At 39.4% G+C, this 14,397-nt stretch overlaps 3 protein-coding genes across 4 annotated transcripts; 2 read left to right on the top strand and 1 right to left on the bottom strand.

The window, feature by feature from the left end:
* Window positions 1–1,849: 1,849 nt before the first annotated feature.
* On the top strand, window positions 1,850–4,512 carry LOC103986133 (FCS-Like Zinc finger 8). 2 transcript variants are annotated; one of them, XM_009404038.3, is made up of 4 exons: window positions 1,850–2,213; window positions 2,315–2,516; window positions 2,735–3,631; window positions 4,118–4,512. In XM_009404038.3, exons 3-4 carry the CDS (start codon window positions 2,745–2,747, stop codon window positions 4,191–4,193), a joined length of 963 nt encoding a protein of 320 aa, XP_009402313.2. In that variant the 5' UTR covers window positions 1,850–2,213; window positions 2,315–2,516; window positions 2,735–2,744; the 3' UTR covers window positions 4,194–4,512. The 2 variants fall into 2 exon arrangements, with proteins under 2 accessions (XP_009402313.2, XP_018676887.2); XM_018821342.2 differs by having other exon boundaries at window positions 1,850–2,516; window positions 2,735–3,625.
* A 1,592-nt stretch (window positions 4,513–6,104) lies between these two features.
* Window positions 6,105–8,867, bottom strand: LOC135629589 (protein LIFEGUARD 2-like). The gene is made up of 4 exons (XM_065137164.1): window positions 8,478–8,867; window positions 8,234–8,347; window positions 6,456–6,613; window positions 6,105–6,363 (listed from the first exon to the last, which is right to left on the bottom strand). Exons 1-4 carry the CDS (start codon window positions 8,731–8,733, stop codon window positions 6,157–6,159), a joined length of 735 nt encoding a protein of 244 aa, XP_064993236.1. The 5' UTR covers window positions 8,734–8,867; the 3' UTR covers window positions 6,105–6,156.
* Window positions 8,868–9,527: 660 nt separating this feature from the next.
* LOC135628477 (acireductone dioxygenase 2) lies at window positions 9,528–13,482 on the top strand. The gene is made up of 7 exons (XM_065135145.1): window positions 9,528–9,682; window positions 10,765–10,876; window positions 10,973–11,067; window positions 11,169–11,283; window positions 11,384–11,508; window positions 13,058–13,128; window positions 13,215–13,482. Exons 1-7 carry the CDS (start codon window positions 9,665–9,667, stop codon window positions 13,276–13,278), a joined length of 600 nt encoding a protein of 199 aa, XP_064991217.1. The 5' UTR covers window positions 9,528–9,664; the 3' UTR covers window positions 13,279–13,482.
* The last annotated feature ends 915 nt before the right edge of the window (window positions 13,483–14,397 follow it).

Below are 14,397 nucleotides of genomic sequence, written 5' to 3'. Positions count from 1 at the left end.
TTCGATTGGGTGGTCCACTCGGTGATTGATGGCCTCCTTCATTATAATGAACGGACCCACTGATTAATTGGGGATCATAATTGACGTAAGAGATCATGCAGGCTCCGAACACACTCCACTGCAATGAGAGTTCACTGACCCGAGCACTCGAATCGAAGTCACCATGGAGTCCCAAAAGGGCTTCATGCTGACTCGAAATCTAGCTAATGATTCTGGCCTGCCTGCCTTCCCTGATAACATGCAGCTCGAATTCAATCATATGTCTCACACGGGCTGCTAATTATATGTGATGTTTACAATTAATTATTTTTAATATCTCGATCATTAAACTTTCAAAAATTATATTAGAATCTTCGTACTTACAAAAATAAAATATATAATCCTATTTCTCGTCATTGATTTGTTGATGAAAATACTACACATGCAATCACATGTAAAAAAGTAATATTAAATTAAAATTAAAAAAAATTATAGTACTATTCTCATCGAAATTAATTTCTTATTTTATAATTTTATAATTTTCGTGAAAACGCTTTCCTTCTTTAGCTCTGTCCTCTCCTTAGACTTTGACGGATGAGGAGGAGATAGGATCAAGAGAGATTCTTTGTAACTCATTTCGTTTTTTAATAAAACCTTTAAAGATACAAGGAGAAAAAGTGAAATAATTGAATAACACTGTTTTTATTTTTTTTTTGTTAATAAAACTTTTTTATTTTTCTCATTTTTAATTTTATAAAATTATTTTTTAATCTTATTTTAACATTATTTTTGACACGTGATAGTACGTGCGATATTTACACAAATAAAATTGATGATAGGAGAAACAAGATTACATGTTTTATTTTTATAAATATAAAAATCTTAATATAATTTTTATAAATATAAAAATCTTAATATAATTTTTTAAAATAAAAAAATAAAAAAATAATAGAAGTAACTAATTACATAATCTAATTAGCCCGTCTCACACTCACAGTGCCACCAAATTGACCTGTTCCACACCACCTCCACATATATAAGTCGATGGCCCCTATTTTGATTTGATCTGTGTTAAGAATCATGATTTAGCTTTGTTTAGGGTCCGCAATAATTGATGAAACAAAAGGTGGAACTTAAAATAATGACAGCGGTAGCATTTAATTAGTCCTCTGTCTCAAAGACGGGCAGCATTTCCCCTCTTTCGAGTGCATGGATGAGAACACGTGTCGCGAGATGGGCAGCGGCTGGCACGCGCACGGGCTAAGTCAGAGGGGATAGGGTTAGATTCGTAATCTCGCATAAACTAAACGACGTCGAACGCCTCGAGAGGATAAAAAGCTGGTCGGATTGGGGGAGAGGGGAGTGGTGCAAATATCTGAAAAGATAGGGGTAGTTCTGTCACATGAGTAAGAGTAGCCCCTTCTTGCGGAGTACGAAATCTATGACGGAGTCCGTGACGCTTGCAGTAACCGAGCCGAGCCGAGCCGAGCCGAGCTGGGTTTCGACTCTCGTGGCTCGCTCCCAAATCGGCGTCCAATTTATCGGCAATTGACATGGAAAAAAGTCAGAATCCAAATTATAAGGATAATGTTCAGATAACATATAAATAATATCTCCCTACCAATTACTACTCCTATTCATGCCCTTAAAGCCGGCTTCCGAGCCGAGCCGCCGTTCCTCTAATTTGGCTCACTGGTAACCGGTGGAGATCCGTACAGACCTGGAAGTAACAACCTCGCGTTCCGTCACCTCTTCACTCTCTCCTCGGGAACTGTGACCTACAATTTTAACGGGGTAATCTCACCTAGAGTACCTGGATCCTCGGAATCATGCTGCTTTCCTACTATAACTGGCCGTTCCGAGAGGAATGGCCGCTTTGAACGACGCCCAATCGCTTTGAACGACACCCAATCTCCTTTCTCTCTCTCTCTCTGATCTGCTCTTTAAATTAGTTGCATTAGCTCCTCTGTCTCTGCGAGCCCAGTCGAATAGGACGGGGCCGAGTAATGTGAGTGAGAGACGGAGTGTCCGTGTCTCAGCACATAATTGATAGAAGAGAAGGAAGGAGGAACAAAGGAGCGATCTTGATCGGGACTCTGGCGTTGCCGTATTCGTACGGAGACGCAGGGAGGAGACTTTGGGTTTTCGGTGACGAATTGCAAGTTTTCCGCATGAAAGATGATAACTTTGTTTGTTTGGCGTTGATGGATTGGGAGAAAGATGAGATCTTTAAGGTTTATTTTTGGCTAATCTCCAACACACACGCACAAGAAAAAATCTGTCTTTGAGTTTATTTTTGTACTTCCTTCCCTGCATCAATGTCACTTGTCGACAGGGAGAGTGATTTTTGATTTGAAGTACAAGATTTATTACAAGAGTTTGGAAAGGAAAAATGGCTCTCCAAGAAGAATATAGTTCCGAACAATGAGAGCACTGTAAATGAAGCTAAAGGGGGGAGACCTTTGGGGCACTTTCGTTTCTCGTCAATTGGTTGTTGTTCCTCAGATGACCAGATAATAGCAATCGAAACAGGATTGGTAAGTTGACGGTTTTATTCTCTCTCTTTCAAGCATCTATTCTTTCTTTCTTATTCTTAATGTCATCCGTGTTGTACTCGTCTCGATTCATCTCTTGGAGATGGGAAGAGAGAAAAGGAGTGGGGAAAGACGCACCACCCTCTTGTTCTCTTTCTCTGTCTTGTGCCTTTTTCTGCTCTGCTGGTAGTGATAGATCTTCTCCCTCCTTCCATGTGCAGTTGCCTTTCCATGTTTCTGAGATCAAAGATTCAAGATATTATGTTGAGGAAGAGGACCAGATCAGTCAGCAACAAGCAAGGCCTGATGTCTGATACTGCCTCCCTCTTATCTCCCACCGCTGCGTCCTTCTTCACCTCTCCAAGACCCTTTAGTGGCTTCTCTCAGAAGGGCACTGCAGAACCTGAAGCAGGTGCGAGCCCGACTTCCATACTGGAAACCAGGCCCTTCTCTGCCATTAGGAATCCCTCCTTCTTCGATGGGAACCCAAAACGAGCCATCTTGTCATCATCTGTCACTCCCACCATCCCGAACGTGAGCAGACCACTCCCTCAGGAGAATGGGGACCCAAGAGCCATCGGACTTGGCCTTCTTGATGTTCTCAACAATGAGGACTCGGTTAAGAGCACTTCCAAGCCGGAGAAGAGGATGGTGGTGTTTGGGTCTCGGCTTAAGATTCAAATACCTCCTCCTCCCACTGCTCCTACCCAGTTCAGCTCAATTTCGACTACAGGCTCTACCGAGTCTCTCCATTCACCTATAGAATTCGGCATCAAAACTAGGAATTCAAAGTTGGCTTTGTACTCTCCCCAGAAATCTCCTCTCCAGACTGGCTATGTGGGTTTTGATATGCTGAATTCTTCACCTCGGGTTTTCACGGGGTGCCTTCCACAGTCGGAGATGGAGCTGTCGGAGGACTATACTCGTGTGATCTTACATGGGCCAAACCCCAGGACCACTCATATCTATGATAACTGCATCATAGAGAGCTGCGGTAATGGATGGAACGAGAAAGGGGCTTCTCATGATCAGCCAGGCTACACGGCAGATGGTTTCTTGAGCTTCTGCTATGGCTGCAAGAAGAAAATTGGCCCGGGGGACGATATTTACATGTATAGGTTTGTTACCTGATCTTGCTTTACATAGTCATTGACTTTGTGCTGCAGACTTCAAATTTAGTTGTCTTTATATCAATAAGCAAACCATGAGGGTTTTTATTTTTAGAAGATATGTTAATGGCTTCCTCGATTTGGTCGATCGTCGGGTTATGATATATCTATCTTAGATCTCTTACTATGTAATGGGAATTGACCCACAATTCTCGGTCTCACTGAATTTGTTGTAGAAATTGACTAGGTTCTATATTGCTTTTACTGTCAAGAAAATTTTCCTTTTTTTGTGTTGTGATTGTTTTGACCCTGTTTTCTATGTTCAATTGCTCATCCTTTTTATCTGTAAATCCAACAGAGGTTTGTGGGTTAAGTAGCTTTTGATTTTGCAATTGAAATATTTTAGTTTCTGGTTCGTCGATAGATTTTTCGTCTCGGCTAGTAAAAGTAAAGAATTAAAATCAAGTTAAAACAATTACTTCTTTTTTCTTTCAGAGGAGAGAAAGCATTCTGTAGTCACGAATGTCGCGACCAAGAGATGTTGAGTAATGAAGGAAAGGAGGAGCACTGACTAAACATCTCAGGCTGGAATCACAAAAAAGTCCTCTAAGCATACTTACATGGTTGACTCCTCGGTCGTGATCGTTTGCTAAATTGAGCGAGTTATGAAAGTGGTTGCACGAGCACGAGAAGCGATTATTTATGTACCGCTAGTATCATTTTCTTGTTCTTTTCCTTCTCCTTCTTAAAGGAGGATAAGATGATTTTCTGTAGAGTTGATTTCTTAGATTGCTGTCGATCCTCTCTGATGTATAAACTTCATTTTAATGTTGTATTTGCACTCTATGTTAAAGATGGAAAGATGTAGTTAAGGAGTTTGCCTGTGGTCACTCATGTTGGTATGATGCTGCCAGCAGACTTGGGTGTATGGAGGAATGATAACTACACTGCACACTGCATTATTTTTTGGTATCAACATATGGACACAGTCAACATTGTCTGAGGTGTCATAAACAGTGAATCCTATGTCCCTTCCTATTGTTTTGTATGAGAAGGTGAGTTATCCATCTATTCGCATGCATCTTTATGGTGATGTTGAGCATGGAGTTGTTGAATCAAATGATGCTGAGATAGTTTAGCTGTTCATCAGTGTGAGCATCTTCCATGATAGACAACTTGAACAGTGTGCTTGACAGATCTGTCTAACCACAAAAACTGTTGTAGTTTATTTTTTTCATGACAAAGATAACAATAATTACTGTTTTCAAGACTACATCATATCATATTTGTTTGTTTCATGCTTATTACCCTTTGAAAGGCTATATATGACCAGGAAAATCTCATGGATGGTACATAGAAACTGCTCTACATGCAAAAATATGAGCGTAGTAGCCGTCTGCTCATGTAGGATCATAAGAAGAATGAATAGTGAGTTGTCTATAACAAGTGAACCTGTGTGATGTCATTATTCTACATATCCTCCATAGCTTTGTTCTATGTTAAGCTGCTGTTACAAGTGACTGACATTGGTAGCCAGACATCAATTGTTAAGCTATTCGAACACCTTTGATCTTCTTCTGCCGGATGTGTATCTAAAATGGAGCAGTCAAGGCCTTCATCATTCTTCAGCTGTACATATTCAGAATACTTAGAACCTTATTGGCTTATATGGTATGTGATGGATAGATGTGTGCATGCTTAATATTACAGTTAGATATTGTTTCTTGTCATGCCATTATGTCCTTTCTTGGTGTTGCTTTTATAGCAGGAGAGAGAGACCTCGGTGTTTTCATTTGGAGACAGTTGGAAGTGTTCCTTCCAAATGACAAAAGAAGAGGATGAAGGCGACAAAGAGAGAGGGAGTAGTTAGAGACACAAGCTTGCAGAGGTAAGATACAGTCATTACAGATATCGACCGTCCACTTCTTGGAATACTACATTGGTGATGAGGGGTTCTCCAATCTCAGCCGTTCATTTTTCTTGTTTCAGCATCTCAGCATAACCGGAATGCTTTCGTGCAGTTAAAAAATCCAAATCGGACCGACCAAGTGAATAAAAACAATGAAAATTAGATCCTCGACAGGTACAATTCACTTGAGCTAAGCCTCGAAAAAGATTGAAATAGTTTCAGCCCTTTTTTGGCTATCGAGGTTATTTAACATTTTTTTATTTATAGATTAAAAATTCTATTACTAAATTTGCTACTTTTTCATCCTTAATTTTTTTAATAATATTTATTATATATCTTATATTTTAATATAAGCAAAGTGGTGTCCTGTGCTTGCAAAAGGAAGTGCCACATTACATTCAATACTGCAACTCCTTTTCCTCCTCTTTCTTGAGAATTTGGAGAGAGATTTCCTGAGCATGCAATTAAACCACCAAAAGTGAGGAGGGGGTACATAAGCCACAGAGCCAATTCAACATTCTTCTGAAGTCAGTATGCGACTGATAAAGCATCCTAACAGTAGAAACAACAATATTCAAGCAATGCAACACATTTCTTTCATGTGCGATCCTCTACTACAAGTATTTCAACTATCTGAAGCTCTAAAGACAGTGAGCAAAGAGAGGAAAAGGTTAATAACATCCAAGTAGAGTGCCACAGCAGCCCAGATATATTCATCGTATGCATAACGCTTTATCAGGTTATCGGTGTCGTAGATGATGTAACCACAGAAAATGATTGCAGCCAAGACCCCATAGATCATGACAGAGATCCTTCCCATGGGAAAGAGGAGCTGAAACCAGCGAAACATGAACATAAGGGTACGGTTAAAAGATTCAGAAAACGGTCATACTAGTGTCAATGACATGAATCAATCTAGTTTACCTGGATGAAGGCAAACACCATTAGAGCTAACATTGCAGAAAAGAGGAAAGGACCAAGGAAGTTGAAGTCATGCCCTCTTGAAGCAGCCCAGAAGGTATAGAGGGTGAGGCTCACCACCACCACAGTTGTGAGAATAGCAGATTCAAGGATCACCTTCCCTGTTTCATATAGCAGAGGCTCATCACAGTTATATCATAGAATTTACTGAAAAGATCAATAATTATAGCAGATCACAAGAGGTTAATGTAACCAAGACAGTACGAAGGACGTATGGAAACCATGTATGGGATAAGACAAAGCTACAACAAACTATACTCTTTTATCCAGTTCCAGATCAAAAACACACATATACCCAGCCCTTACAAGTATATTTTCTCACTTGTCACGCTACTCAAGTGTAGTTGAAGCCTGACTGAAATCATGTATGTTCCAATGCAAAAGTCATATTAAAAAGAGCATACTGATCATGATGAATTCAAAAGAAATACTTCGCTTGTTTGTAATTCTTAAGAGTAAATAACTCAAGAACATGAATTATCTGATAAAATAAGCTGGTTAGATTAGTAAGAAACACAGATAAAGTATAACAATTGTTAGATGACAGGAAAAGGATAGTGATAATGCTAAATGAGTATGCATTTCAGACCTTGCCTCCAAGGAAACACTAGCATGATTGAAATATTAATCATTTCATGCTACCAACCGACTGATTAGGCAACATGAACTTAATGTCTTGAATAAGAGAAAAAGAAGGAAAATTTTCCTTCTACCCCCTCTAATAACATGAGAAACCTCAATTCTAACTCCGAAACCCAACAAGTGTCGCTACCACATCTGCCGACAAGCATCATCTGTCACAAGCTCACAATCTAGTCAAATAAATCTATCGAACCAATACCATGTGGCCCAAGAATATGTAAGCCCAAGTTATTAATATTTGATTCATTTAATCTTATTAACTCTATGGGGCTTGTGACAAGGTCTCCACTTTGATACCAATCGTCTGATCTTTCCTACTTGGATTGTAATACCCCCAATTAATCTCACATCGAAAATCGATAAGATTAAGATTAATTTATAAAGATCTAATGAATATATTACTGTCAACTTCAGCTTAAACATTTTCATAGATCAGTTAACCCATCAAGCTCGGGTCGTGATTATGACAAATAGTATTATAATCGACTTATCACGACGTGAGGCTACCATTGTGCTATGACTCACATGCACCATGCTTGGGTTTGATTTGTGCCATGCTGGGCCTTGATGAGAACATCAAACCCTTAAGTGGGAAATATTGTAACATCATTGATCAATTTTAGCTTAAATATTTTGACCGGTGACTTAAACCGAACAAAATTGATTGGTCGATTAGGCTTACTCAATAGGTGCCCAACGTACTACTGCCGACAATGTATACTCTCATCTAACTTGCCACTTCTCCACCTCCACTAATACCAACAACTAGTATATCATCCATCATCCGAAGAAATTCCCCAAAATAAGGGCATAGTTTCACATGATATGTCACATTTACTTAATTGCATGTGATTATACAGACTCACAAAGTATGAGAACCAAATGTAATACCACGATTATCCATTTCTCCCAAAACAGGGATATCTGCTAAGACCAAGCAGGGCACTAAAATCCGATCGCATCAAACAATTGAATGAGCATTATCCATAAAAGCAACAGTTGCAGAACAGGCGACAGTAAATACGGCTCTTTAAACTAGAAAAAGGATCAAATATTCTCGAAAAGTTCAAAGAGATTACCGCTCGTGAAGGCACATGTCAATCCAACTGCGAAGCTTATGGAGACTGTGAAGACGCCGAGGAGTAGAAAGTTCCACGGGTGGTACTGGTAATAGTAGTAAAGCGGGCACAACACTGTCACAAAAGAACACCCAAAGAATAGATTGAAATCTTGTGAAGCTTAACCGTCAAATCGCACATAAGAATCCCGATCAAGAACCACAAGACGATAGAAGGCAAGAGGGGGAAAAAGAGGAAGGGCTACCGATGAAGGGGAGGATGATGAGGAAGATGTAGAGGCCGAGGCCGGCGCCGGAGGAGACGAAGAACTGGGACACGGGGCGCACGGCGACGACGACGGAGGCCACGGCGACGGTGAGCAGCATCTGAATGACCAGGATGGAGTAGATCTTCCTGATGAACGCCCACCGTAGCTCCGGCCGCTCCAGCATGGCAGGGTACAGCGGCTGGGCTCCGGACTCCACGTCCCCGCCCTTCGCATACGGCGGCCGCGCCCACATCTTCTCCGGCGTCCTCGAGGACCAGATCGAGACTTACCAATTGGTATTCGAAATCTTCTACTCTGCGCTCGGTTCCTTGGCGTCAGCGGGAAGAGGAGTGTCTAATAAGAAGAGAGGAAGGCAAGCGGGCGAGAGACGTGAAGAAGGAACCAGACGACGCTGGTAACCGGCAATTTGGTGCCGAAGGACACGTGTCGCGCGGAAGAGCGCAGTGGATGTTCTAGAGGCGTCCAGTAACGGGCCACCGACACGCTGCTGTGGTGGGCCGGAGCGCGCCCGGTCCAATTTCATGACTTATCGGATCGGGTACAGATTCTCAATTAAGGACAGAATGTGCATAAATGGTCGTAGAGTTATTGTTTTATTGAACCCGAACCATTAATGTTTAAGTTAATACGAAAAGAAAGTAAACTACGTTACGAAATATGTTCGTTTGGATGCTTATTTGCTTAATTTAAAGTAATCTGGCCAAATATTATTAATTATTATTTTGAGGACTTTGATATTTTTATGCAGACGGCATTCCTCATATAAAACTTACCAATAAATTGACTCATATAAAACTGTGTCATATCATATAATTGAGCATATCAGAGTTATTGACTTTTGGGAGAAAGAAACATTCAATTAGCGTGCAAACTCCATCAATTGATCCGATAACAAAAGCAACTCATCCTTCATCCGCCGATACATCAACAGATTCATCGGTGTCAACCGTAAGGTTTGAATCAGATTATAAGGATCATCAAACAAACATGTTCCCTTCGTGTAAAATTACCACTTGGCACTATCTGCCGGCGACAAGAGTATGCTTCACGTTAACTATCGCTATCCGTCGGAACAACGGAATCGAGTGGCCCGGCTACTTCTTATGTGGTTCGACGTCCTCGGCGTCCCCTAAACGCAACCGATAAGCTGGGAAGGAAGCGAGATGGAGACGGCGTTTCAGGTAATCGGTCATGCTTCTTCCTAGTTTTCCTTCTCTCCAGTGATTCTATTTTCTAGTACTCTGACTCTGTTTGTTATTGTTTGTGCCCCGATTCTTATTTTGTGGATTTATTATTTTTTGGAGCCCGACATGGAACGCGGATTTTTACATCGGGTTTGGAATCTTATTGTTTGATTAATCGAACGGGAAAGAGGAAGCCAAGATCAAGTCCTGTATTTGATTCTCAAGGTGTTAGGGCTCCTTTTAGTTGCTGCCAATTCCTGTATAGAAAGAGGTTCATCGTAGATATTTTTTTCCCGTGCAAATGTTTTCCAAATTGTATATGATTATAAGTTCTGGAATTTTCCGAGTTGTTGTGGTCGTTAATCTGCTCCTTTCTTTGATAAAGTTCTCATTCATCAGTGAATTGGCTATTACTGGTGACGAGGTAAAGTTTGAGGTTTTCGAATGCTTCTCGATGGACATTGATTCAGGGGTTGTCATAGAAATATACTACTGATTGGATATCAAACTATGAGGTTTTGCTAGGTTTTTAAGGGATATGATGGCTGGAAAGGTAAAGACATGAAGCCGTTGTCCTTGCTGCTCAGAAACTTGCTGTTGTGGAATTCTTTATGCTGTGATCACCGAGGATGTTGAGCAGTAGCATTTGGTCATGTAACTTGATTAGCATTTTATTGCAAGAAAAATTGAACTTTTTGCTTGCACCAGATCATTTAAAATAGAATTATTGAAAAATAAGAATTGATGAATGAAGAGAGAAAAAAAAAGATCAAGCACAACAGAAGAAGGCAACAGGACAGAATAGCTTCTATATGTTGTCTTAAGGTTTAGACAACTATGGTCGAATATCTTCTTTTTTTTTCGAGAATTCTCACTATTTTTCTTTTCTTGTGAGAGGAATACCAAGCACAAGCACTTTCTTTTCTATTAGGTAAAACATTGACTAATTTGTTTAACTTCTCTCTAGAAAATAGATATATTTTAACCGATCCCCATGGTAGCTTTGCTATCTTAAACTGCTTACTGAATACAAATCACAGTAGAATGTAAATAACTGCCCCCTCTTGTATTCATTATAGGATGGCAAGGAGGAAGTTATCCAAGCTTGGTATATGGATGACAGTGAGGAAGACCAGAGACTTCCCCATCACCGTGAACCCAAGGAATTTGTTTCATTGGACAAGCTTGCAGGTTTTTTTTACTCTTCTTTTTAATCTGTTTAGATTAATTTTTTCCTGATGAGATCTCTCAACTTATGAGCTTGCACCTTCTTTTTTCCATTTACAGAACTGGGAATTGTCAGCTGGCGCCTGAATCCTGATGACTATGAGAATGATGAGGATTTGAAAAAGATCCGTGAAGCCAGGGGATATTCTTACACGGTTTGTTATGAGCTCTTTTTTTTTTTTGTTTTTTGATTAATTGTGCATCTCCTTCTTCAATGAGGACCTCAAGAATTTGGCGGTTGACAAAACTTTTGCAGGATATATGTGATGTGTGCCCAGAAAAGTTGCCAAATTATGAGGCTAAGCTTAAGAGTTTCTTTGAAGAGCACCTGCATACAGATGAAGAAATACGTTATTGCCTTGAAGGAAGTGGTAGGGACACTAATACTGGCATTTTGTTGTATTTTGGTAGATGATGCCTTACTGTTTTATTTATTCTAAATTGTTGTTTGTCTTATTTGTAATTATTCAGGTTATTTTGATGTGAGAGACAAAAATGAATGCTGGATAAGGATAGCAGTGAAAAAAGGAGGCATGATCGTCTTACCTGCTGGAATCTATCATCGTTTCACACTTGATACGAACAACTATATTAAGGTATGATATAATGTTCTTTTCACCTTGGGTGCTAAATTGTTGTGCTTCATTAGTGAAGCAAACCTGTATTCGTTTTCTCCTTTACTCTGGCAGATGACTTGTAAGAAATGGATTAAGAAAAGAATGACTTGGGTAGTTTGGAATTTTTTACTGTGATGATTATGATAGAAATTTTACAATAATCAGAAGAGACTCAGATTAGTTAGAATTCTAATCCAGAGAAGATGATAAAAGGATCTAATCTAGATAGGAAAAGGAACTTGAGAGATAATTTGATATAAACAAAGCCTATAAAGGAGTTCATCCACATGAACATGAACATGGTTGCACTAATACTGGTGATTGTGAGAAAGGCCATTGGCAAGCTTTGAAGGTTGAGAGGTGACACGGTCCAAGGTTGAGGTTGAGATTACCATAGTGAACAGGGTTCTTGGGTTTTACATTCCTCTGAACAGGACAATCCTGCCAATTTCCTCTTCTTGTTCCCACTACCTTTGCTTTCTTGCATGATCCATGAGTTGCTATTGGTCGATAGTGGAATTGTGTTGTCTGATGTATTTTAAGAGGGTGAGAAAAGAGGAGGTACCTTCACGGGCCTACCTTTTGAGCATTACCAACTATGTCATGAATGGTGGCGGCCACCACTGGATGACCATTTTGGTAGTCCTTTCAAGAGTTGCTGACCAATAGGCCGCCACAGTGGTGGTGAAGTGGATTTTCACACCATATTAGCTGATATTTTCATCCACAAGGGCTGACATGACAGCATCATCTGGTGGCAACTGGCAGTTAGTTGCTGGAAGGAGACTGCTGGTAGTATTACTATGGTCATTGGCCAATGTGGCAGTGGCAACTATAGAGTTCAGTGCCTGCATGGGGAAGAATAAGACGACAGGAAGCAGAAAAGAACGAGGAAAGTAGAAGAAATATTATATTTGTCTTTGGTTAACGGTGTAGGGTTGGCCTTTGGGTGAGAGTTGAACTCATATTTCTATGCCCAATCTGTTGCTTATTTTTTTATCATTGTTGCTTATTTTTTGTATCATTGTTGTCAGAGAGAAATTATTACTTTTTTTCTTATTTCTGTGTACAAGTTGGTCTATAAATTGCATTTGAAGAATCCTAGTTTTCATTGTGTCCAAGTCACAATAGTTGCTTGCGTGAATTGGATATGAATCATGGATACCATGCTTTGTGCACCATGATTGGATGTGAATTCCAGAAAGAATATATTAGGTTTCTAGTTATCTAGTACTCAAAGCTATGAAGTGGTGAATAATATACAGGAAAAATATTTATGTCCCTACAGCTGATACCAGTAATTGATGATGGTGCTAAAAAATGGATATAGTACCTTTTATTCTAGTAATTGATGATGCTTACATTCTCAGGATCTCCAATGTGAGTTCTTTGCTTTGGTGTATGTTATGTTTTCCTTGTGTTGCTAATGTTTTTCTTACATGATGGATTTAATGTGTATTTAAAAAATCAAAGTTTACTGTTTGTGTTGATGCTAATATCGTCGGGGTAATTAAATTTGCATCTGCAGGCGATGCGGCTCTTTGTCGGTGAGCCAGTTTGGACACCCTATAACCGTCCCCATGATCATCTCCCTGCCAGGTTATCACTATATAATTGCTTTTTCTGGTTGGCACTTCAGTTTTCTTCCAATTCTTCCTCTCTTACAGGATTGACACACTTTGCAGGCAAGAATATCTTAAATCTTTTGTTATCAATGAAGCTGGTGACCGGGCTGTCGAAGCTCGTTGATGTCTACGGAGGACCAAATCCTGGAACATTAAATGTGAAGCCCGAAGAAAATGTGCTTAAATAATAATAACAACTTGTTTTTTATGTCTATGAAGTTGTTGAATTTGATGGCAAATATCAACCTATTTAAAAATTGCTTGTGGTCATTAATGTAGTTCATGTTATGGAGTGGTTTGCTAAAGGAATGGTGATGTTTGTATGCTATATACTATGCCATAGTTAGGACAGCAGAGTTTTCTATCTGCTCTGGAGAGTAATTATTGTAGCCTTAGAAATCTAACTCGAGTCAGTGTACTTTACGGAGCCTTTCTTTATACTCAACAGGTTCATTGCTTCATGCGGATAGTCATTAGCATAGTTAACAATCACATAAAATTAGCATAATTAACAATCACATAAAATCGTACGAGGTTAATTATAAATTTTTAATTAGTTATTTTTAGTATTTTAATTTTTATATTTTTAAAAGATATATTAATATTTTTATATTTATAAAAATAGAATATTTAATATTAATTTTTCGTGTTTATTTCAGTGGTAAATTGAAGATATTTTTGTTAATAGAATGGACGATTAGATTTCGACAAGAATATAAAAAGACGGCACGATGTCGGCAAGAATAATTACGTCATTTCAAAAGGTCATGAGGACCTCTTGCAACGTTATAAAAGTAAGAGACATAATGTTAAAAAAAATTAAAATAAAAAAATCGCTCAAAAGCAATGTGAGAGCTTTTACTCCTTACAGTACAACCCAATCTTAAAAGATCTCCACCATTCAATGAAGTGGACGGTGCCTTTTTGTGGTTAGTATATTAATTTTTAGTACTTGACAATTCTAATATGCATTATTTTGTTTTTTTTGTTTAAAAGCGAAGATTATATGTGAATATTTCAACGGTAGATATCCGAGGAAGCGTCACAATCCAACGACTCAAGTAAATCTTCACCTTCCACCATCTCCCTTCTATTTTTCACCCTTAATCTAACATTAGGCGCGGACATTTATGCGGTGGCAAGTTTACCAAACTACCCCTCCCTTCCCAGATCTCGACGAAACGTGATCCCCACCTTTTGGCCTACCCAGTCTCGCCCCGGCCCGTCGCTCTCCCACGTCAGA

The sequence above is a fragment of the Musa acuminata genome, chromosome BXJ3-1 (assembly GCF_036884655.1).
Source record: "Musa acuminata AAA Group cultivar baxijiao chromosome BXJ3-1, Cavendish_Baxijiao_AAA, whole genome shotgun sequence".
NCBI classification, from domain to species: domain Eukaryota; kingdom Viridiplantae; phylum Streptophyta; class Magnoliopsida; order Zingiberales; family Musaceae; genus Musa; species Musa acuminata.
The sequence above is the reverse complement of the archived record's forward strand: the minus strand, read 5'-3'. Positions and strand labels throughout refer to the sequence as shown.